The sequence below is a fragment of the Topomyia yanbarensis genome, chromosome 3, assembly GCF_030247195.1.
Source record: "Topomyia yanbarensis strain Yona2022 chromosome 3, ASM3024719v1, whole genome shotgun sequence".
NCBI classification, from domain to species: Eukaryota; Metazoa; Arthropoda; class Insecta; order Diptera; family Culicidae; genus Topomyia; species Topomyia yanbarensis.
In genome coordinates, this window is record NC_080672.1 from 321,064,619 (window position 1) to 321,090,095 (window position 25,477).

At 36.5% G+C, this 25,477-nt stretch overlaps 1 protein-coding gene across 13 annotated transcripts in view; it reads right to left on the bottom strand.

Moving 5' to 3' along the window:
* The window catches only part of LOC131694112 (transient receptor potential cation channel trpm), a 355,889-nt gene that overhangs the window by 167,967 nt on the left and 162,445 nt on the right, over positions 1 to 25,477 (bottom strand). For all 13 annotated transcript variants that reach the window (XM_058982537.1, XM_058982535.1, XM_058982530.1 and 10 more), the window contains one exon: positions 16,040 to 16,122. In XM_058982537.1, coding sequence (XP_058838520.1) covers positions 16,040 to 16,122 — 83 coding nt within the window. The remainder of the gene's footprint in view (positions 1 to 16,039; positions 16,123 to 25,477) is intronic.

Genomic DNA, 25,477 nt, shown 5'->3' on the forward strand with positions numbered 1-25,477 from the left:
AAAGGCAAATTGAGATTTGATAACAAATCCTTTGCATTAACCAAATTGTCTAGAAGTAGTAGAATAGCAATGCAATCGTCCAATACGAATTGTGGTCGAAAGCTGGTTGTTCCAGTTTATGAATAATAATCACTGTTACTTGTCTCCAGTCCCGTTGACCAATACTCTGCTGCTTGTATAACCTAAATTGTCGACTCTTTGCTGGATACGGTAGATTCTTAAAAAACATAAAAAGGGTAAAACTCTCTGACCCAAAATCATGGTTTTTGTATGACACTAGGGCACCTGAAAGTTTATAGATACATGCGAGTGAATTGCTTAGTTCACCTGCGACACGTCGTGCCCAATTTTCTGCATGAGAACAGAGTACGGACATACCTTTCTTGCAAATTTTAATATTGCTCGCTTGTTCGAAAAAAAAATCCATCATCGTTTTGGCTGCATGGCGATTTATGCCAAAGGTTTTGCTCCCATCTTCAACGAAAAAGCTTCGCACACGGCTGTTCCCCAAGTAAGGGATCTGTACCACCGCAATGGTCCAAGAAGCAGTATTAGCAGGAAACAATTGTTCAGGCGTTCATCTTTGGATTTAGAGATTTGATATCTTAGAAACATTTATAGTACGTGATAAACTGCTTCTTTTGGCTGAAGCGGCTTTAGGGTGGTCTTAAAAATAGATTTCAATTTTTTTTTAGCGGAGATAGCACGATACTTTCTTCTGTCCTTTTCTAGAGTAACCAATTCTTAACAAATTTGTTGAATATGATAACTTTGCATCTCAAGCTGAACGATTTTCATTTTAAAGTGAACTTTTGAATCAGACAAGATGAAAACTTTCTTCATTCAGCAAAAGTGGCCGCTAATTATGCTCTTGAAATATTTAAAAAAAACATTGAGCGGGAAAAACTGTATTTTGAGAGACATTCTACCTATGTTATGGAAATCATTCTAAAATAACAACAGTTTTAAATACAAAGTTCATCATCATCAACAAAGTTGTTAAGAATTTGTTAATCTAGAAAATTACAGAAGAATGTTTCGTTCTATCTCAACTAGAATTACTTCGTTTTCTTAGGACTTCAGCCAAAAGAAGCAGTTTGTGACGAAAGATAAATGTTTCTGAGACATCAACTCTCTAAATCCAAAGATGAAACCGTCCGAAATTGTTTCCTGCTCATTTCGCGTCCTGGACTATTGTACACCGTCAACAACCTCATCCAGGTTCATAGCTGAACATAGCTTTAGTTGTTCTATCTTCCGGAATTCCAGTTACATGTCAAAGTAAAGAATTACCACGAAAAATGAACCGATATGGAACCCAAAGAAGAGCAACAATTATTGGTTTAAATAAAATAGAAAATCGATAAAAAATCTAATACGTGTTAGAAAAGCTGGATTTGAATGTTTCGTCTTCCACTCGTCAGTAACTAACACCAACTTACTGCCAGCTAGACAATATATCCAAACTATCACCAAATTGGCGCCAGTTAGACACTAAATTCAAACAGTCCACACGACATATTTGAACGCCTAAAGCACCTAGCTGGTACCAAGGGATGTCTCGACTAGCCAAGCACAGAAGCGTTTAACTGGCAGCAAGTTGGTGTCAGTTACTGACGAGTGGAACACAAAACATTCAAATCCTACTTTTCTAAGTAAGGTACATGCCCTTATGTGCAAATTGGTTCAACCTATTTTTTGCCTTTGGGAATTTATTCATCGGACCACTATACAAGCAGCACGCGATTGTAAGTATCTTCGTACAGTAGCACAATTGGACAACTTCGAACGGGATGGGAACTCTCACAAATATCCAACCAACATGTCCATTTTACCCCCCACCAGCTGTCCGTTTTATCCGTAGTTTAAAAATAGGTTCAAATATTTTTACGTTTTCTATTTCTGTAAAATAAGATGCTTATTGATTTTTATAACATAATTAACCTATACACTTGAAAACCAACATATAAAGCTATAACATAGAACATCGCATGTTAACAAAAACGTGCTTCTTCTATATTATATTTGAGTATATTCTTAATATGTCCGTCTTACCCCCAGTTCCCTATGTACAATATAGAGAAGAGGAAAGTCGATTGCGAATGCAATTGGATTGTGGTCCCTTCGACTTGAGACTAACGGAAGGACAAATACGTACTCAATGGTAGCTAGTTCCATAATATAGGATGGTGGAAAGATTCGGAATGGAATCAATTTCAATACCATTTCACCAGAGGCCAGTTTCAAGGCAAGCGTATAGTAACAAACAGCGTGGGTAAAAATAAGCTTTTAATATTTACCTTACCGCTGACTGGGAGCAGCTTGTTTCAGCGAAACCGAAGCAGGAACAAGTACCTTTCTCAATTTAAGATTTCAAAGATTGCGCTTTAATATTACTGCACAGCAGAAGATTGGCAATATATGCAAAGCAGTAGATCAAAGGGTGACTATGAATCGGATTCTTTTTCAACAAATGATTTCAGTGTATTTAACTCATTTTCTAGTGATCTTCAGGAATTAATAATTTCACCCATCGATGTGCTTCTTGATATTTTCGTTATTGGTTACTTGGTCAGCAGGCAGGCAAAAGATGAAAAATGTTCACATAAAAAAACCGAACGAAATCTCAGTTCGGGGAAGGAAAAATGAATCCCTGCCCTTATATATCACCCATCCATCAAAAGAAAGTTTTGCAAAACTTATTTAACGAAGAAACCGCAGCCCCGAAATAATCAAGTTAATATGCCCCGAAATAATCAAGTTAATATTATTTTCCTAATTGACGACCTTTTTGAATCACCCCATTGATGCAGACTAATTTTCTTTCCAATTATCGCATCCAGCAAAGTTACTCGAAATTGATCCTCAACCTTTCGTCATCCCCAATCGTAACCCGCATTGCATTGCCTGGTTTCATTGTCGGACTGAACTGTCTCAGAACCCCGGTTGTTAGCACCTCGTTTCCAACACCCAGTCCCATCTATCATTAGCTGAATGTCCTCTTTTCCATGAAAGTTAGAAGAAAACAGTCCCGTGAAACTTGTGGTAAAGAAAATGGTGCGAATCCCGATCAGAATGCGATAATAAAATTAGAACAGTATGCAATTTTCCTAGTAAGTTGGGTTATAAATCTGGCGATGTTAGTAGTTAAAATAACAAAAAAATTATAACAAGTAACAACGCGAGATATAGTTTGGAAATATTTTTGCTACATGCTTCTGATCGAGAAAGGTTCGCATATTGCCAATGTTTCCCTCAAAGTCACCGAAACACACCCGAGTCCCGAACTGATGAACAACGGTGACGAGGACACGTAAAATTATGGCAGCAGGTGCTGTTCATTTTGCATCTTCCGGGAAAGTTCCACGCAATTTGTCTCCGAAGGGATGCGGCTGGTTATTTATCTTTTCACTAAAGAGCCACTGGAAGAGTCTTGCCAAATTATTCGTTAGTTACTCGCTTAGAGTGGTTTGTTTAAAAGTTAGGTATCGTGGTCGGGTTCTTGTGAGGCTTCTGTAAAGTTAACGAGCGTGTCACCATGGAGAGCAAGTTGAAACTTTAATGGGGGAAACAAATCTATCTAAAGTTTGTATAATAGTTTGTAGCACTAAAGTGCATTCTTGCACTAACAGGACCGCACACTCGAATACCAATAGTTCATGAGAATAAAACAATGCAATTCCAGCCAATGAAAAGGGCAGAAGGGGAGCACTGATATCGGTTAAAAATTTATTATTCTCCAGTTGGGATTTTTTCTTCAGCATTATAGAAACTATTCATTTAATCATTCAATATAGGATCCCTTTTCAACTTTTCAATCGGGAAGGACGAAGAAAGCGACTTATATGCGCATCCATATCAGTTCCAAACGCTAGTTCGAGGGGAACTGATAACAGAAGGCGCTTCTGCTGTGAAATATTTTCTCGTTCCCAGTGGAGACGAAAATAGATCGAAATGAGTTAGATAGATGCCGTGGTGTATTTGTGGATCAGTTGAGATGGCTGCACGTTTGAGACATTGGCTCCGAAAAGGTTTCACATCATTATGAAAACTGTCTTCAGTGATCAATCTTTAGCGCTTATTGACGAAATCAATAAGAAACCTGCAGCAATAAATCCTAACTTTTTTGAAAATTCAGGTATATATATGCACACGTCTGAAGAGCCTAAATAAACTAATCAAATTTGATGAAAAATGTCACAAAGTGACGAAGTTATGGGTTATTAAATAAAGCAACTGAAAACATATAACAAAATCGTCACTCCGTAACATTTTTTTCTAAAGTGAAGAGAATCGAAAGAAACCATCCGAAAATATTTATTTTCCTAAGGGTTACCAAACGGGAAAATGTACTTTTGCATATCAAATATTTAAAATAATCCATAAAGAATTGTAAAACGATCCATAAAAAAGTTGTCAATGTTCCACAAAACAAAACTGAAAATCCATAAAACTGTGTGAATGATCCATAAACAAGGGTGATTTGATCCATAGATTATGTAAAATTGAACCATAAAATGGTCTCAAAAGAACACTAAAATAGTAATAAAAAAGCAATTAAAATGAACCAATGCCCCATAAAAATATTGGAAATGTTCCATAAAATGATACATTTTGCGCCATAAATTAACTGACATTGATCCATAGAATATTAACAATGTACATTAAAACACGTCGATATGTTCCATAATATCGACAAAAATGTTCCACGGTATTACAAAATGGAGCAATAAAATGTCAGAAAAAGTTCCATAAATTTGATGAAAATGTTTGCTAAATAATTTTTCTTGGTCCATAGAAGATGTAAAAATGAACATTAGAAATGATTCATATATCGAACGAAATTATGGTACATGGATATTTACAAAACGATCCATAAGAAAAGAAAATGTAAAACGACCCATTAATATGTGCTTATGCATTAGAAAAAATAAATTTAATGAATTCATGCGAAATTTTATGGTAAACTTAAAAAATAAGTTGTGCTTAATAATTCTCATAATAGTGACAGTGTGTTAACAAGTGAGCTTATACTGGGAGCTAGTGTGATGCGGCTTGGCCGCATATCCGAGGCCAAGGATCCGAAGCGGCGCAAAGCCGCTGAGGATCCGTTGGACGAGGCATTGATTAACTTGTAGCTGGAATTGCAGGCAAACCTGTGGTCCTCTCGTTTGCCCGGTTTACTTAAACATAGGGGCTATAGCTAGTTAAAAGCCGACTGAGCGGCAGCGAAGTCGGACAGTGCACAAGAAAGCGATGTGGCGTAGCCACATTAGTCAGTGTTCGTGTATAAAGTGTCCGTTTTCGCTTCAGATAGTTATTCAGATAGTATTTGCGACTCATGCTAGCCTGTATAGGTGGTCTAATAACACTCAGCGCTCTAATATCATAAATACCCTGACGTTTAAAGAGTTGCCATAATGATTTCAGGTTAGCTAAGGTCAGTTAGCTGACTAGTTGGGTACGGAAGCTGAAGTTTAACTATAATGTATGCATTGTTTGTTGTAGTTTGACATTACAACCAAATGTAATAAACTTTATTATTAGTTCGAATAGCAATTTCGCATGAATTCATTAAATTTAATTTTTCTGGTGCATAAGCGCATATTAATGGATCGTTTAACATTTTATTTTCTTATGGATCGTTTTGTAAATATCCATGAACCATAATTTAACGTTCGATATATGAATCATTTCTAATGTTCATTTTTACATCTTCTATGGACCAAGAAAAATTATTTAGCAAACATTTTCATCAAATTTATGGAACTTTTTCTGACATTTTATTGCTCCATTTTGTCGATATTATGGAACATATCGACGTGTTTTAATGTACATTGTTAATATTCTATGGATCAATGTCAGTTAATTTATGGCGCAAAATGTATCATTTTATGGAACATTTCCAATATTTTTATGGGGCATTGTTTCATTTTAATTGCTCTTTTATTACTATTTTAGTGCTCTTTTGCGATTATTTTATGGTTCAATTTTACATAATCTATGGATCAAATCACCCTTTTTTATGGATCATTCACACTTTTTTATGGATTTTCAGTTTTGTTTTATGGAACATGGACAACTTTTTTATGGATCGTTTTTCAATTTTTTATGGGTCATTTTTGTTGTTTTAGCGGCGCAAACTTAGGGCTGCCGTTACCAAACTCCGACTGATAATGTCCAATATTACCAAAATTAAACTGAAAGCCTACCGAGTAACTCCGAAACCGGATGTCGGGCCAGGATGAAATTTAATAGCAGGGGAGGATGTGACACCTTTCATTTGAGACAAAGATTGATAAAATCGTTTCAGCCATCTCCGAGTAACCGAATTATGGAAGCATTATGGAAAAGCGCCCCCTTTCATGAGATGAGCAGAAATGACATGAACTACCTAATTGACAATATTTGAATGCAAAATGGTGTCTCATTGGCGATTTTTGACATTTTCCACTTTATCCCAAAGACAGTTCCTCACTTTACCCCAACACCGCATTTTCCAATGAATAAATGACACGAAATTTGCTTGCATTATTAAAATAATATTATAAAGAATACTTTGAGTTCTAAGTACAATCGGTTTCTAAAACAGTAAAAAATCAACGTGCAACCTTGGGAGAAAGATATTGCGAAATCACTTAAAACCTTTGAGAATTATTGTCAACATATTTTCTTACCTAAAAGATTCAAAAATATTTTTTTTAACTTTGCACTGGAAATTTATAATTAATAATCAAAAAGGTTAAGATGCTATGTCTGGGGACATAAGTTGCCATCTTGGATTTCAAAATTACTAAACCATCGATTTCCATCATCTCCTCATCAATTCCATTCCGAAAATACCCCTATTGTTGAGGTTATAAAGCGTTATCTAAACCGAAAGCCACCATCTTGGTTTTGAAAGAGGCCTAAACATCGATTTTCGACATCGACTCGTCAGTTCCATTCCGAAAATATCCATATCGTTGAGGGTATAATGTTTTCTAAACCGGAAGTCCCCATTTTAGGTTTCAAAATGGCCTGAAACATCGATTTTTGGCATCGGCTCATCAATTCCATTCTGAAAGCACCCATAATATCGAGATTATAGAGCGTTTTTTAAACCGGAAGTCGCCCTGTTCGATTTTGAAAAGGCTTAGAACATCGATTTCTTCTTGCCAATTCCATTCCGAAAATACCCGGTAGACGGACAAAGCGTAGTTCGCAATTCAATTGCCTTGTACGCAGTTTACCTGGGTTCGATTCCAAACCCCACACATAGGGTTAGAGATTTTTCCAAAAGAGATTTCTCCAACCCAAATTGAGGCGAATAGCCCTAAGGTTAAACCATCTCTAATCAAAATAAAAAGTGCACATATTGTTGAATTTATAGAAAGTTACGCCATTTTGGATTTCAAAATAGTCTTAAACATCGATTTCCGGCATCCAATCGTCAATCCCACTCCGAAAATACCATTTTGTTGAGATTATAGAGCGTATTCTATAATCTATAACCGGAAGTCGCCATCTTGGATTTTAAAATGGCTCAAACATCGATTTGCATCATATACTCGTCATCACATTCCGAAAAAAAACATATTGTTGAGAATTTATAGAGTTTTATAAACCAAAAGTGAAAGAAAATTGCCAAAAATATTGATTTCCGTCATCTACTCCTCCACCCAATTTCGAAAATACCCAACTTATATTCCAGCTAAGAATATTTTATATTGTTTACAACTTCATGTAGTGTTCGTACTCAAACTTTTTGATGAACTTGGTTCTTAACCTTCCGACAGTCGCGCTAGTGCACTGAGTGTACGCTGCTCTGCAAATCTAGCGAAATCGTCATAGGGCACCAGCGGCTGCTCGTTCGGTAGGCCGTATGCGCGACTTTCGGAGGGTTAAAAGAGTTTGTTATTTCAAATTAAGTTCGTAAAAAAAGTTACGTAAATGAAATAATTGAAATATGAAATAAATATTCGTAAACGGAGGTTTCAGTATACCTAAAAGTTGCACAAAATGAAATAATATAACAATAAAACATTTTTTTTGCAAGAAACAAAAATCAAATAATCTCAATGAGATACCCGCTTTAAAGATTAAGCAATCTGTTAGAACAGTAAAATGTTTGTTGGAAAAGAAAAATGGTGGATGTTTACTTTATTTAGTTTTACAACATCATGAACGTTGTTCAACTCACATTCAAGAAATAAAGTACTTACAGCAATAAACAGACATTATAAGTCCGGTTCGATTAGTGAACAAATAACTCAATTTCAAAAATTTATCGTGTTTCGATCGCATAGCACGACAAATGTTTACAAGTTGAATATTATTGGCATATTGTTACTTAAATTGGTTTTGGAATTTTCGTTTCGACTTCGTCTCATCAGTATCCGATACTAACTTAGTACCAGAACTAAGCTAGAACCGGATTGACGATAGCTCCCAAAACGGAAAAACAATTCGTGATACTCAGCAAACCCCTAGTCAAGCATGATGTTCCGCAAGAAAATGAGATCCTTTTTTGAAAAGTGCAGTTTTCGCGCTATAATTATTCAGCAAAAATTTTGAAGCTAATATAGAAGCGGCTTGTGTTGTTTTAAACAGTTATTTTTGATGTGTCAATTCAGTTATTATACATGATATTTAATCTTAGTATAATTGTGAATAACTCATTCTGCAGATAATAAATCCCATCATGCGACTGAGGTCCGAATAAGAAACACTATAAGCTAGGCATTTCGATGTTTCGGTGCTTCACCTTAAAAAATAATATTTTGTGGTAAGAACTTCAAGAGTACAGTTATTTATATTATATTATATTATATTATATTATATTATATTATATTATATTATATTATATTATATTATATTATATTATATTATATTATATTATATTATATTATATTATATTATATTATATTATATTATATTATATTATATTATATTATATTATATTATATTATATTATATTATATTATATTATATTATATTATATTATATTATATTATATTATATTATGAATGATATATATTGACATTATATGCATATGATTTACGGGGTGAGGATCCCGATCAGAATGAAATGTTATAAATTTGGTCTCCTTAGTAGCTAAAATAACAGAAAATTATATCAAGTAACAACGAAAGATATAGTTTTGAAAGATTCTTGTTATGTGTTTCTGATCGGGGAGGGTGCATCAGGGCATCATTGAAATTACAACTGGACAATGAAGTGGAGGGCCAATCGGAGTCAAGGAGGAAAAGGGGCCCTCGTTCGCGACAGATAAATTTCTCTCCAACAGTTGTAAACAATTTGACGCGCTCTTCTACAACAAACCATCTCGTGGAAAGCTTGACAAGTATTGCAAAAGTCGGTATTCAATCTGCTGGATTTTATTGTTGGAAGTAGATTCTTTGATGCCCGCGGATACTGAGTAGGTGCATTTGCCTACGGTTCCGCCACCCCCCTTTTTGGCCCATTATACAGCGGTATGCTGAACGCAGAATGGTAACGAAATTTGCGCGTACTGTTAAGTGGAGCCGCAGACAGACCAAGACTCAAGCTAGGATGGTGGCTACCTACATACATACAGAACGTCAAGAATACAGTTATATGACAACAAAATAATGCCCAAGCATTAAAAAGGCTGAGGGTGAGTGACGTGAACAAATTATGAACATGCTTGGGTCAATTTTTTTACCACTATCACTATTTTTATTCTGTTAATTTGACGCTCATCGAAAAAAAACAAAACAAACTTCAATTTTGTTTACACTGAAAAAAAAATCTTAGGTTATCATACGATGAACGAAATCATCACTCGTTTTCTGTAACAAAGCATTTTCGTGCATTGTAAATAGTTCGTTTCGTTTATTTCATGAACCTGAAAAAATGGCATCTTGATGAACGAAAAGTTGAGTAATTCTACATATTTAATGTACGGGTCATTCCACGTCAGATTTACAACCGCAATTTTAACTCTTACCAAAAAATTTTTTTTGCATTCTTAGCACAAAATAATTGACATTTGTTTTTTGTTTAGGCTGAATACGATAGGTTTTTTTAAGTCATGAGTTGTTGAGTTTTATGAATTGGACCATTTTTCAACCACTGATAACTCGGAAACTCTTCGTTGTACGGAAAAATGTATTAAATAATAAAAAGTACGTTTTCGTATGAGCTCACCAATAAAAATCTGATAAAGGTTTTGCCTTTCTCATATAGAAAGGTTATGCAATCACTCCGAAAAACGTCAACCTAATCCCGGCCCGGAGGGCCGAGTGTCATATCCCATTCGACTCAGTTCGTCGAGATCGGAAAAAGTCTGTATGTGTGTGTGTATGTATGTGTGTGTATGTGTGTGTATGTGTGTGTGTATGTGTGTGTATGTGTGTGTATGTATGTGCGTATGTGTTAAATAATGTGACTCATTTTTTCAGAGATGGCTGGACCGATTTGCCCAAACTTAGTCTCAAATGAAAGGTGCAACCTTCGCATCGGCTGCTATTGAATTTTGGATCGATCGGAATTCTGGTTCCGGAATTACGGGTTTCAGAGTGCGGTCACACAGAAATTTCTCATATAAACTATAGGAAAAATTAAAAATAGAATTTTTATTTTTGATGCTAAATGTGTTCAAGGTGCATGAAACGTCGAGATTTGATGCAAACTGGAAAAAAAATTTGACGACGGTTCACGTTTTTGGATTTTGGCACATTTTTGTCTTTCTCATATAGAAAGGTTATGCAATCACTCTAAAAAACGTCAACCTAATCGCGGCCCGGAGGGCCGAGTGTCATATCCCATTCGACTCAGTTCGTCGAGATCGGAAAAAGTCGTTCATGGGCCTTTCGCCCTCCTCACATACCCACCCCCGCATGACACAATGAGTTAGCAAGCAGATAACATTGATCTAATGCTGATTAGGCTAATGAAGTATGATATTTTTTTGTTTCAAGTGTTTCACCGTCGACACGTAGCTCATCAAGTTCGTGGCTGGTATGCCATTGTATATAAGTGCAAAGTGTACTAAGAATGTATTAGAATGTATGTAGAATGTCTATTTCCACAATTATGTTGAACATAAAAAGCCTCCGTGTCATAGTTTGGAGATATGAGAAAGGCACAATTGCACCGCTAGGTGGATTAAAACAGGTTTTTTTTTGTTATTTTTGTTATGAATTCTGCAAATGTTAGAAGCAAATCAAAAAAACAAGCTGGGACTTAAAAGTTTTTTGTTTTATGAAAACATTTATAATTATATTGAGAACTTTATTACTTTACGAGATATTTCAATTAAAGCTGGCCCATAACATGGCGTTTAATGTAAAATTGCCCGTTTATATGTTATATATATATATATATATATATATATATATATATATATATATATATATATATATATATATATATATATATATATATATATATATATATATATATATATATATATATATATATATATATATATATATATATATATATATATATATATATATATATATATATATATATATATTGAGGTCCACTGCAAAAATTTTCACATTTTTTTGAACATAACTTTTATTATTTAAAGAAAAAATTAAGTAAAAAAATTGAATCCACTTTTAAAGAATTAATTTTTTTATAATAATTGTGGAATACAAAAATTGTAAAAACATTCTAAATTTTTCCGGTAAGCTCATGCGAAAATGCAACTTTTTATATCTAATATTTTTTCCATGCATCGAATACTTTCCGAGCTATCAGCGATTGAAAAATGTTTTCAAACTTCAAAAGTTGAAAGCTCATAACTTAAAGTAAATATTATATTCAGCCATAACAAAAAATACCTGTCAAATATTATTAGCTAAAGAATGCAAGAAAAAAAATTGGAATGAACTAAAATTTTAGTTGTAAATCTGACGTTGATTGGCCCGATCGGTGCATGAAAGTTATCATCGATGTCTAAATTGTTTTATATAGTAAGAATATTTTTGAAAAGGGTAAATTTATTTTTCGTACATTAAAGGGAAAAAAATCGTACTTCTACATATTATATTACATCGGATCTTTTTGGATCGATGTTTGACAACATCGATTTTATTTCAAAGTGCTCACCCCTATTGAGTACTAGAAAAAAATGTTATATTTGCGAAACTTATCCATATATATTTCGACAACAAGCAACTAATTTAAATATAAACTAAATAGGGTGATGTGCCTATTATGGCAGTAGAGCCTATTGTGACCCTATTTCGTACCCCTTGGTTTCGAACCAAGCATATGAGATAATGACACTATCGATTTGGCTAAAACAGGTGAGAAAAAATAAGCTCAAGTTATATTCTTTATTTGTTGTGCACATATGTATCTAGAACTATCCTCTAAATCCAACTTTTAATTAAAACAAAATCACCTTATTAAAATATCTACTAATCCGCCTCACTCACGTAGTGAACCGAAACTGGATGCATCGGCGCTTAGCAAAATAAACACTTACGAGCCAGCATTTACCGCCTCATATCTCGTTATTCCGGCACAAATATACTAAACATTGCACTGATACATACCTTTATTTTAGCTGGAGAACCTTTTTACGATAATTTCACTTTAAAATCACTCGTCAAACACTAGAATAGGCCTAGTGTTATAATAGGATAAAATTAAATACGGGGATTCCTATTATTGACATGTTTTGCTGATACACTACCACAATCAAAACCAACTTTTTGCATCCATCATACAGAAAAGAATCACCAGTGCGGCCAAACCAAAACATGAACTTGTAAATATAATGTAATGCAATTTCTGGTATAAATAATCAATTATTTCAAGTTATTCAACTAATTGTTGATTGCAGATATTTTATTTTCATCTGCACATAAAATTCGGATCGGGAGAAAGCAATGTGTTGTGAAACTTGTCGTTCCAGTTGCTAACCTTCGAATAGTTTTTTTTCTGCGTGCGCAATTCTGGGCGCTCTTCTACTAACAGCTGATGAGTTTCATTGATGTGCGTGATGTTTACGTTTGTTTTGATCGGCTGAAAAAAGCAGAATGATTCGTTTTACAAATCACACGTTGGCGTCCATGATCTGGATACCTAGTTAGAATCGACGCAAATGGAATATGAGGCATTGCGTTTCAACTAGATTGTTTTTCGATGAGGTGGAAATTGGCACACCCATGAGGCGATATTTGGATCGTTGAGGTGGGAATAGATGCACAGAATCGAACATTTATTTTTATTTATGCTGAAAATTGAGGCAATTCTGCTAAATAAGCATTATATAGATGTTTAAGAAACAGTACACTGATACTTTATTCTGAGAAAGGTTATAGATAATATGGCTTCTTTTAAAGTTGTTCAAAAAATAGTGCGACCCTCTCCCTAATGGTGCCAAAATAGGCTCATCACCCTAAATGCAAACAATTATTATATTTTATCAAAGTTGGTTTTATGAAACTTATTCGTAGCAGAATTATACATATATTTTCTCATTGTATACTCTTATTTGCAGTTTGCGCTCGAGCACGCAGTCGAAATCTAGTACCGCAATCTAACAAGCTCGAATACTTGGTCGAATGCGATAGGTAATGCCGCAATTTAGTCGAAACGACTTCAAAACGTTTCGAATCGAGTCACTCGAATCGAGATGCGGAATGCCACCCCAGTTGAGAGCAGACATCTCCAATGCTCGTAGTGAGCTGACGGCCAATGAGAAAGGATTGTAACCATCGATGATCCATTCAGACCAAGTTTTGTTAATTCTGTCGAAAGTTGCAAATAGGTCAGTATATAGGGTTTTGGTTCATGGTTAAGAATCTCTTGAGGGGTGATTGACTGTCATATTTGGAGCAAAAATTGTTCTACACATGCCATCAAATGTCAACCGTTACAGAGTTATTGAACTTTTTGTGTGTGTGTGTTATGTGTTATTTGTTTTAAAATACCTCTAACTCAAAAAGTATACTTTATATTTTAAATCTTTTAGTTCCATTCGAAAGGTGAGAAAATTTCCTATTTGATGGTGTTCTCATATCTTCCAGTTAATTAGTTTTAATTACCTTTTAGTTGTTAAGTAGTTAAAAGTTAATATTTTTGAGGAGGTTTTTGTTATTTTCTCAAAATAATGAATTATGATTCTAGCAATATCTATTTTGGGACGATAAATAATTTTTTCTTCAGCATCGTGTTCCTATCGCTTCTCATTTCTTTATATCTTCATTACCAAACTTTTCCTGTAATCGACTTGCAAGTGCTTAAAAGACTCTAATCCAAAAAATATGCTTTAAATCGTCATTTTCAAGGTTTCATTGGAAAGCTGAGAAAATTTCCTTTCGATGTATGCACAAATATCTTTTAGTTAAGTCTACTGAATGACTTTTTACAAGTAAAATAACTCAAAATTAGCGTTTTTGGAGAGTTTTATAATTATTCTAATTATTAATCAACTAAATTTAGCGTTTATTGTTTATTTGGTGCCCCTTTACATTCACTATAACTTGTTATGTGACACTTTATCCCTATCTCTTTTCATTTCGCTGCTATTTTATAGTTAACACAACATAACCTCACCACCAATGTAGTGGGTTCGAAATCATTGTTTTTGAATAGAGTCAAAGGATAATGATGGTGATGTTTATAATTTACTATTTTAAGAAAATTAACAAAAATGCTAATAATAACACTAACTTTAAACTAATTTACTTCTAAGAGAATACTAAATTCACTTAACTGAAAGATATTAATAAATTTTTCCTTGTATAATTTTCTTGGCTTTCGAATGAAAAGAAAAAAAGTACAATAAGTGCCATACTTTTACAATTAGAGCTAGTATTAGTGAAAATGTAAGTGTATCATGTCAAAATTATGCAGCTCTTCAAGACTAACAATATGAATTATTAAAATAATGATGTTAACTATTAAGTTTTTGGAGAAATGAACGAAAAATCGATCAAAATTGCTAAAATTCAAATAAATTACTTTGAAAAGGTTACTTAAACTCATTAGTTGAAACATGCTTGGGAATCACTTAAGGGAAAATTTTCTCGCCTTCCCAATGGACCCAAAATATTTAAAATACAAAGCATGCTTTTTCAGTTAGATGTATTTTAAGACAAAAAAGTTTTTAACACAAAACGTTCAATAACTTTGTAGCCGTTGAGATTTGATGGTATGTGTAGAACGATTTTTTTCTCCAAATATTACAGTCAATCACCCCTCGAGAGGTTCTTAACCATGAACCAAACCATGTATATAACATCAAATGATTTTGGAGACTGAAATGATGAAGGCTTATTTCCATGACTGAAGGAAGATCGGAAAGTTAACAGAGACGTTCCATCAAACAATATAGTTCAAATATTAGTTAAACCGTTAAAGCGCTAGTACACTACGTCAAATATTTGTCAAAGAAAAAGTAAATAATAAACTATTTTCGAACGTCCAGCAATTCTCTAAAGAGATAAGGCAACGTTTGACGAAATATCAGCCGATTTCACTGACTGCAAGCAAATAGGTAATCAGCGTAATAGTGACTTCAAGAATGCAAATTTAACAGGTGAAAACCGTACTACTTGAAGTATTAAAAATATTATAAATAGCAGAGTGCTTCCTTCACGGACATAAGCATAATACATTATGAAGTATGAAAAATTCATAACTTGGTGCTTTGAGTGACGGAGTTCCAGTGATACATAAAACCCACTCCCCTCCATCGTTCCTCCTTCTTGGCCAATTCATCCTCAAACAACGCATGTAATCATGAAGGTCTAGCTATTACGTGTTGATTCTGCCAGCTCACTGCTAATCTCAGATTACATTATGTGGATGCAGTAAAGAGAAATGCAACGTAGGTATTCTTCTTGAACGGTTTTGTCATCTTTCCATTTGCCTTTACAGTATGTCTCATTAAAGAAACACAATATGCTTAAACTAGTCATCTCTGTGATGTAATAATTTATCATTTTCATCGAGCCTGTTTAAATATAGAGGCTGTAGTATTTCCATAATTCCTAACCATAGATTCAATAAATAAAGCATATAACTGAACTGATGATATACTTACACATCCTCATTTTTCACGTTGGGGACATACTTGACGCACTCGCGCTTTTGGAAATTCGCCTCGATCCAACTTCGAGCGGTGCGCTGCAAAGAACACAAAAACAAAGAAAACCAGCGTTAATTTATCACATCCGCCAATGATAAAGGGTGCGCGTTCCGATGGGAAACAACTGATTAGTAGAAAGTTGTAAATCAAACTATTTTGTGCCGATCGTTAGATGAAGTTGGTTTAATTCAATTCTAATATGATTGATGTTATCGCCTACCAAACCGTGTGCGTAAATCTATTTAGTAGTTACATCTCATTCCAGTTAACCTATATGTATATATATATTTAGGAACGGTAGCAATCAGCTGCAGCATTACTGCCCTGGTAGGATACATGTTTCGCCAGCAGACAATCAGGACCCCCACTGATAGCTTCTGGCAAAATCCGGAACGCAATTTGCTGCACTATTAGCTTTTACTTCATGCGCTCCGATGCTCCGCAAAAAGCACTATGCGCTCGGCTCGGCTCGGCTTGGAACATAATGCAATATGGGAGCGCTCTGCAACCTATCTAATGCTTCTAGGATGATTTATCGTGACTGGTGAGAGGAAATAAATGCAGGGCAAGCGAATATAGTTCAGATGAAAGTATAAGCCAACTAGATCAATGAAGAAAAACTATGAATGAGTATTCTGCTTGGTATTCTGCCTTTTGTAGTGATGAACCGCATGCAAAAAACTGGTTTCCATATTTTATAACGTTTCTTATCGTCCGTTTTTAAGTTCTTGTGGGGTTATTTTTTCCTTTTCAATAGAAGGCTTGACACTAAATAAATTCAGTGGATAGCGAATTTGGTTTTTTTACGTAAACTACTCTAATGTTTCACATCGTATCCACAATCACTGGCAAGATTTACTATTTACCACCCTAAGTAAGTGGATAACTCCAAATCACGCCCTAAGATGTGTGCAGCTTTTCTTCGATGGCATAGATTGACTTTACGTGTTGTTTGCACGGTAAATATTTGTGCGTTCCTACTTCAATATATCTTACTCTTAACCAGTCTTCGGTTTAGCCTTACTCTAGATCGCTGAACATGTTCCTGCTATAATTCTACGGTCACCCTAGGAAGCACACACATGCTGGCAAGTTAGTTGTAGGTACGTCACAGCCGCTTACGCCATTTAAATGTTTAATTAGAAGCAATTCAAAGCTCGTTACAGACGCTGAACAGTTCAGCTCCACGGCCTTAGGCTGCGACGGGAAAAGGTAGCACAGGACCAAGGCTTCAAGTGCTGGTGGATTTAATTGCTCGTACGTGATGAAAATTTACCTTTCCACTGAACCGCCGTGGGATGGCGTTGAAGTGACTTGGTTGTTGAAAACAGTTTGCTGTCGCTAAATAACAAAGGCCTCCAGGATACTGGTGAGTTTCCCTTACACACACAATTGGGATCATTTTGCACGTTGCTGTGGGAAGGGCCCTTAAAAAATTGACTCGATTCGGCAAACGCAATTCTGGCTTTTAACATTTTTGAATAATGTATAAACTCCCTTTACGACATTTTTTTTTTATTTGGGAGTTATTTTTGTGGAGAATTTTTTTGTGAACTCTGTCATAGTTTCCGCAATGTCCGAGAACTAGCTCACAACTATATGTATTTTATGCAGAAACCAAATTTTCACTAGCGCTTATAATTATACAAATTTTCAGAATTATTGTTTACTTATAATCGAACCTATAAAAACAATCTTGATATTTTTCCTTGAAACATTTCGTAAAATTCAGAACATTATGCAATTCCTGCCTCATGAACTAGTTCCTGATCCATAATACAATGATCACGAACGCTTCCTAAGACTCTCCGATTCAAACTAGGTATATCCATAAATGTCGACCAGTCTCTTTTTGGGATTTTTCCTGCTCAAAAACAAAACACGATCGATTGGACAGTACCTCTCTATTCCAATCTCCAACCCTTTTTTTAGACTAATTCTTGGGACGTTTTGTGCACGATAAACTCGGTCCATCAACGATACTGCTAGTTCGTGGCGTTTCGAGATAGCAAGATTCTCGAAACCATCGAAATAAACGAATGGTGTTCGTTGTCTAACAAACTGTATCACGCGAACGGTAATAACAAGAATTAAAAATAATCAAAGCATTTTTATTTCGATTAAATATTTATTCTAAAATATTTATTCTAAAATATGTATTCTAAAATTCAATAAATATTTATTCTAAAATTCAATGAATGAATAACTTCAATTGAATATCGCACAATAATGTTCATTTAACTAATTATCTAGGTAAATATTTTCAAATATGGAGGTGGGCGTAGAGTAGTTGGTAAATCGATTGCCTTGTACGCAGCGCACCTGGGTTCGAGTCCCGTCCCCGCACATAGGGTTAGAAATTTTTCAGAAGAGATTTTTCTAACCCGAAGAAGCGAATGACCTTAAGGTTAAAACCTCTATAATCGAAATAAAAAAATTCAAATGTTGGTAAAGCAGTTAAAATAATAATTAACATCGCTTACATTATGCAAGTGCCTATTTGATGCGTTTGATTCGTTATTGTACGTTTGCTTCGTGCAATAATCGGCGACGAATGAAAACCTGCATTGTTTGAATGAGCAGTTGGTTCGCTTGATGTTTTTTTATAGCATCACTGAATATTGAAAATGAATGAGCCTGATTACAGTCATTTTTTGCCTTTCTCCTACAGGCTATGCATTCGACGCAGTTCGTCGAGTTAGGCAAATGTCTGTGCGTGTTTGCGTATGTGTGTGTGCGTGTGTATTACACTACCCAGAAAATTAATGAATTTTTGAAAACTCAATTGGCCCACCCCTGAATCGAACCCTAATCCCACCAGGAGTACTTACACCAAATTTGAAGCAAACCGAACAAGTCTAGCTACCGAACCAACGTGCCTGAAGTTTGTATGGGATTTTTCGACAATTTACATAGAGAAAACCCACTAGCTCGTATTTTCGCCGCTAGGTGGCACTGTGTGCATCGTGTTGGCGCTCTCTATGCGGTCACAGTTGAAACCAAAATTTTCTAACCACAACATAACTCGTATTATTTACTATAATTCTTCAGAACATACTATTGAGCTAAACCTAAAGATTGTTCCACGAAAATGATTTATTCGTGCTAATCGAGTACTGATACACAACCATGTGCTGTTAAGCCCCATGCAAAACTGACTCAGACATCATTTCGTTAAAAGTTTAATAACTTCTTTTAACAAAGCCGAATTGACTAGCAGCCTTCCACAAAGTTGTAGACAATTAAATTATCTTTCTTATTTTCACTTACAGTGATAATACGATGCATACAGTTCCACCTAACGGCGAACATGCGAGCTATTGGGTTTTCTCCATGTAAATTGTCGAAAAATCCCATACAAACTTCAGGAACGTTGGTCCTCCTGATGGGACTAGGAATCGATTCAGGGGTGGGCCGATAGGGGTCAATTTTTTTTGTCACTGTCCTGACGCAAAGCTTCATAAAATGTGTTCGAAAATGTTTGAATTTATAGTTTCAGCTCACTGATGCCCAATCAATCCCACGTTCACCACATTGGACAACTTCGGCGGAACCGGAAGCTTCGGGAAAAAAGTGGTTATGTTCCTGAGTTGAATTCACAACTTCTTCTCCGAAATGTCTGACTCGATTTTCACTAAATCAGTCTCAAATGCATGCTAGAATATTACTATTGAATACTATTAAATTTCCTTTGAATCGGAGCTCTGGTTTCTGTGTTACGGGTTGAAGTATGCGGTCACATGCGGAATTTTCATATAAACCGGTAATCAATATATGTATGAATGATGCAAAAATAATTAAAATGAGTTACAAATTGCTTGAAATTGTTGACCGACACTCTTATACCATTCGACTCACTTCGTTGGGTCCGGAAAACGTGTGTATTCGTATGTGTGTATGCATGTGTGACCAACAATTGCGCATCGGTTACTCGGAGATTTTCTCAAAACAAGTCTCAAATGGTAGGTATAACTTACCCTAACACCTCCACATCAAAAGCCACCTCAAAAGCCTCCTATTGTAACAAATTGCGTTGCGTTGACTATGATTTTGGCGGATTGCACACTGACTATTGTGACAAATAGAAAACTAAACTCAGATGCCAAATTTCATATCATTTGGACAATTTTAGACCTCTGGCCACTTTGCTTGAAGTTTTTGATATTAGTTTCATGGGAAAATACAGTGTGTCCTACCTTTATACGTTCACCATAATTTCTCAGAATTTTTTCTATTCAAACAAACTGCACCAATTTTTTGGCGTTTATTATGAAGCTTAATCAACGATGTTTATCGGAATTTTGAAGTCCTGGTGCGTTTTGTTCATTTGTCATGGTAGTTTGAAAAAAGTGATGTCCCATATTCATAAGTTACTTTTTTGCCTTTCTCATATAGAAAGGTTACGCAATCAATCTGAACATCGCCAACCTTATCCCAGTGTATCCCCACATCACACACCATCCTTCCCTAAACCCACCTTCCCTCATCAATTACCACCCCCCCCCCCCACCCAACCTCGAAGAAAATTTCCTAGTTCCTCCTAAATAAACTTCACCAGTAGGTCCGTAAAACCAGAGAAAAATTTGGTTTGAAATGATTTTGAGTTTGAAAATTACTTTAAATTTGTAACTAATTTAAAATTTGTTAACAAGTTGAAACTTTTTGGCGGGGTCCGGACCCCCCGAACCCTCCTCCTGGATCTGCTGTTGGGTTCAAGTGTTTCAGCTACGACACATAGCTTCTCAAGTTCGTGGCTGTCGATCCATTGTATGTATGTGCAAATCGTACTGAATATGTAATGGACGCCATAAATTCATGAACAAAAGGTCACGATTTCGTGAACTGAACATTTTACCAAAACCATAACCAAGTTCCTGAAATTATGAATAGTATACCTCGAATTCATCAAACTATTTGTGTTTTCAAAAAACTAGTTCTCCCCGAATATATACATGGCGTTACATTAGAATGTTTGGTTAGGGTACTGTTATTGTTCCCTAGACATGTTTAGTTTTTGTTGTGATTCTTAGCTCATGATTTGGGAATATACAGCCGACAGTCAAACGATGAACTTATTCGCGATTATTGTGATTTCTCATCACGTTATTGTGCTATCTTATTCATGAGTTTACTATCACATTTTTCTGTCAGACTAGCGGGATTAAAATTCATGATTTTAGGATCTTAGTCGCGATTTTCGTAAATTCTATTCACGTTATCGTGATATTTTAGTTATGAGTAGAGTGACTCATGTTCATGATTTCAAGATCTAAGTCACGGTTTTTGTAACTGCTGTTCATGTTATCGTAATATTTTAGTCATAAATAGAGTAATTCATGTTCATAATTTCAGGATCTTAGTCATGATTTTCGTAATTTCTGTTCAAGTTATCGTAATGTATTATTTTGAAACATACTTCCAAATTTAACACGAAGAGTAATATGACTAATATTCATGATATCAGCAGTTTTACCATGGTATTCGTAAATTCTCTTCGCCTAATTGTGATCTATTACTTTTTGGTTACTATCGTTTTTGCCTTTCTCTATTGAAAGGTATTTCAATTGCTCTGAAAACCAACTTTTTGTATGAATGTGTGTGTATGTGCGTCTGTGTGTGTACGCAAACACAATCTCACTCACTTTTATCAGAGATGGCTGAACCGATTTTCACAAACTTAGTCCTAAACGAAAGGTGCAACGTTCCAATAGGCTGCTATTGAATTTCTAATGGATCCGACTTCCAGTTCCGGAATTACAGGGTGATGAGTACGATCACACAGAAAATGTCGATTTTAACAAATTCTGCAATGAATGTATAAAGGAGAAAATTTTTCCAGAATGTGGGCCCATCTACTTGGCTTTGTAGTACTAGGTCACTAACATCCACTCGAAGTCTCTTTGGCCACATTGGCACCCATCATCGGTTCCGGAAACCCCGGCAGAAGTATCCAAATGCAGAATAACAGTCACATCGGTTTCTCGGAAATGGCTTAACCGATTCAACCAAATTTAGTTTTAAATGAACGATGTTCTATCCCCGTAAATGGTTATTAAATTTCATCCTGATCCGACTTCCGGTTCCGGAGTTACGGGTTGTGGCGTGCGGTAACAAAGCAAATTCCGATTCAAACCGATACTCCGATGAAAGAAAAAAAGGTAAAAATTTCGCTAAAATGTCTCTCAAACAACTTAAATTTGCAGTTCTAGGTTACTGGCGGCCAACCGAACTTTCGTTGTTTACATTGACCACCATAGACGGCACCGGAAGTATCCGGCAAAAAGCGGCCATCTTTCAAAATTAACAAACTTACAACAGTTTCTCGGAAATGGTTGGGCCGATTTTCACGAACTTAGTCCCAAATGATAGCTATATTATCCCCACAGATGTCTAAAAAATTTCGTACGGATCGCTTAAATGGTTCCGGAAATATAGACTAAACCGTCCTGTCACATAAGAAATTCCCATATAAGCCGGAACTCAAAATTAATTTCAAATGGGGATTTTTCATTTTTCTGCTCACCGTGTCGCGATGAGCTCAATGGAAGGAGTGTGCGCTCTTATATTGAGGCTAAAGTCGAACCTGGAATTGCTACACCGAATGTTGAAAATTTATTATCTCAAATTCAACAACTTTCTTCATTTGTTGAATCGTTCAGCCAAAAAGTCGACCGTTTGACTGTGTGCCAAAACCATGCCGATCGAACGAATGATGAACAAATTCGTTCTAGTGGTCAATCTGATACGCCAGTTTGGCCTAGACTGGGAGTGAAACGTCGCCGTGGAAATCAATGCCAGCCTGTACGTGCTACGGTTAACCATGGAACAAATATGGTTGACCTCAGTGACCTGTCCGTTACGTCTATTACTCCTGAAGCACCACCGCCAAAGTTCTGGTTATATTTGTCCGGTTTTCACCCTATGATCACCGACAGTGACGTCCAGAAAATTCTTCTTCGTTGTTTGAATGTTGATGGTACCACTGATATCGTGCGTTTAGTGCCAAAGGGTAAAGACACGACAAATTTGTCCTTCGTGTCGTTTAAGATTGGCCTTGATCCAGTACTGAAACAGATAGCACTTACTCCGTCTACTTGGCCCGAGGGCCTGCTGTTCCGAGAATTCATTGACATGTCAATAAAACCCAATCGTGGACCCGGACTAAACCGACTCCAAACTCCAAGCGGATGTAATCATACTGAGAATTTGGAAAGCCCAATGGTGACGAAGTAGCTGATGGGAAATAGTACACGTTACATTGCCGATTTCCGAATTCCTTTCTTGCACAACTTGCCACCGTTACGAAGAAGCATTGTTCCGCCGTCATCGCCGAGACTGCACAAACGAATTCACGCTGCGCTGCCATCACCGGGACGCCTGTTATGCCGCACTACGGAAGCCCCCGAGCGCTCCGACGCAGTCTTGCTACCAACCAGCGACCAGCTTAGTCGTCCCGGCCCTGCGTTCGGAGGTCGTGAGGGGGTCTTCCCAACTCCCTTCTCAGGCGAGTATTTTGCTTTAAATGACGATCCGCTTCCTGAAAACTTTCTGGTTTCCAGCTTGCCATCGGGTACATCACGTTCTTGCAATTTGTCGGGACGCTTTGCACATGGCGTCGATGGTTTGCGGTTGTATTACCAACACGTCAGAGGGCTCAGGACGAAAACCGAGGACTTGTACTTGGCTGCTCTTGACGGCGACTACGATCTTTTCATTCTAACGGAAACTGTACTTGATGATCGTATTACATCGATGCAGCTCTTCAGGGATTCTTACGCGGTTTATCGTGCGGATCGAGGTTTGTATCTCAGGCAGATACAAACGATGTGATGATAGTCCTTGGCGATTTCAACCAACCAGGACTCATGTGGGTTTCTTCTGGACGTGGGTACGCTTACCCTAACCCGTTATCCTCGACAACAAATCCTGCCAGCCGCTTACTTCTGGACGGGATGGCTTTTCACGGACTAAGTCAAGTAAGCACGGTTTCCAACCATCAATCTCGTTTTCTTGACCTTGTCTTCGTCAATGAGAATGCTTTGCCTGAGTGTTCTGTGAGTGAAGCTTCCAGTGTGATCGTTCCTTTGGATAACTATCATCCCGCTTTAGAAATATTCATTTCCACCATTAATTCACCACTATATGAAGAAGCTTTAGCTGTGAATCGTCGTAATTTTCGCAAAACTGATCTAGTAGCTCTACGCCGCTCACTGTTGCTGATTGACTGGAGTGTACTACTTGATCAAGTGGATGTTGATGTTGCTGTTGATCTCTATAATCGGTTACTCCTTGACTGTGTTGAAAAATCTGTTCCAAATTTTCAACCTCCCAGGAAGCCTCCCTGGTCGAAAGCAATGCTTCGGAATCTGAAACGTATCCGTGCCAAAGCTCTACGTGCGTACACAAATCGACGATGCCCTATTCTCAAGCGCTTTTTCGCAATAGCCAGTAATGAGTACCGCTGTTATAATAAATTGCTGTACAAAGGATATGTGAACCGCATCCAACAAAAATTACGACGAAATCCGAAGGGCTTCTGGACTTTTGTTAATACGAAGCGGAAGGAAACGGGTCTTTCATCTAGGATGGTTTACAATGGCGAAGTAGCGACTACGACGGCGACAAAGTGTTCCCTATCTGCCAATTACTTCCTCAGTGTCTTCACTACTGATGCGCCAACTGCCATCCAGCTCGACAACGCGTCCCGTGATGTTCCCGTTGGTGCGGTGGATATGGATGTATTCACCATTTCAGAACAATCGGTTCCTTCTGCAATACAAAAAACGAAATCGTCGTATGCTCCAGGACTAGGTGCAATGCCTTCAACTGTTCTGAAAAAATGTTCGAATATTTTAGCGATTCCACTGACGCACCTTTTCAATGTGTCATTTCAGCAGCAAAAATTCCCCGATGATTGGAAGTGTTCAGTCATTTTTCCGGTACACAAGAAAGGTGACAAAGGCAACATCGAGAACTACCGGGGAATCACTTCGCTGAGAGTCGAGTCAAAAATTTTCGAATCACTTATCAATGAGGTGCTGTTCTCTGCTAGTAAACATTACATAAGCACTTGTGAGCACGGATTCTTTCCCGATCGATCGGTGGAGACGAACATGGTCTCCTTCACATCCTTTTGTACGGAACAAATGTCCAAACAACTGCAGGTGGACACGATTTACACAGATCTTAAGGCTGCTTTCGACACTGTTAACCATGACATACTGCTAACGAAGCTTGATAAACTTGGATGCACTGCCCGATTCTGCCGTTGGCTTCGATCATACCTTGTTCACCATAAAGTCGTTGTTCAAATTGGTGACAATGAATCTGAGTCCTCTTCCAACCATTCTGGAGTTCCTCCCCAAGTACACTTGGTCCGCTGCTGTTTTCACT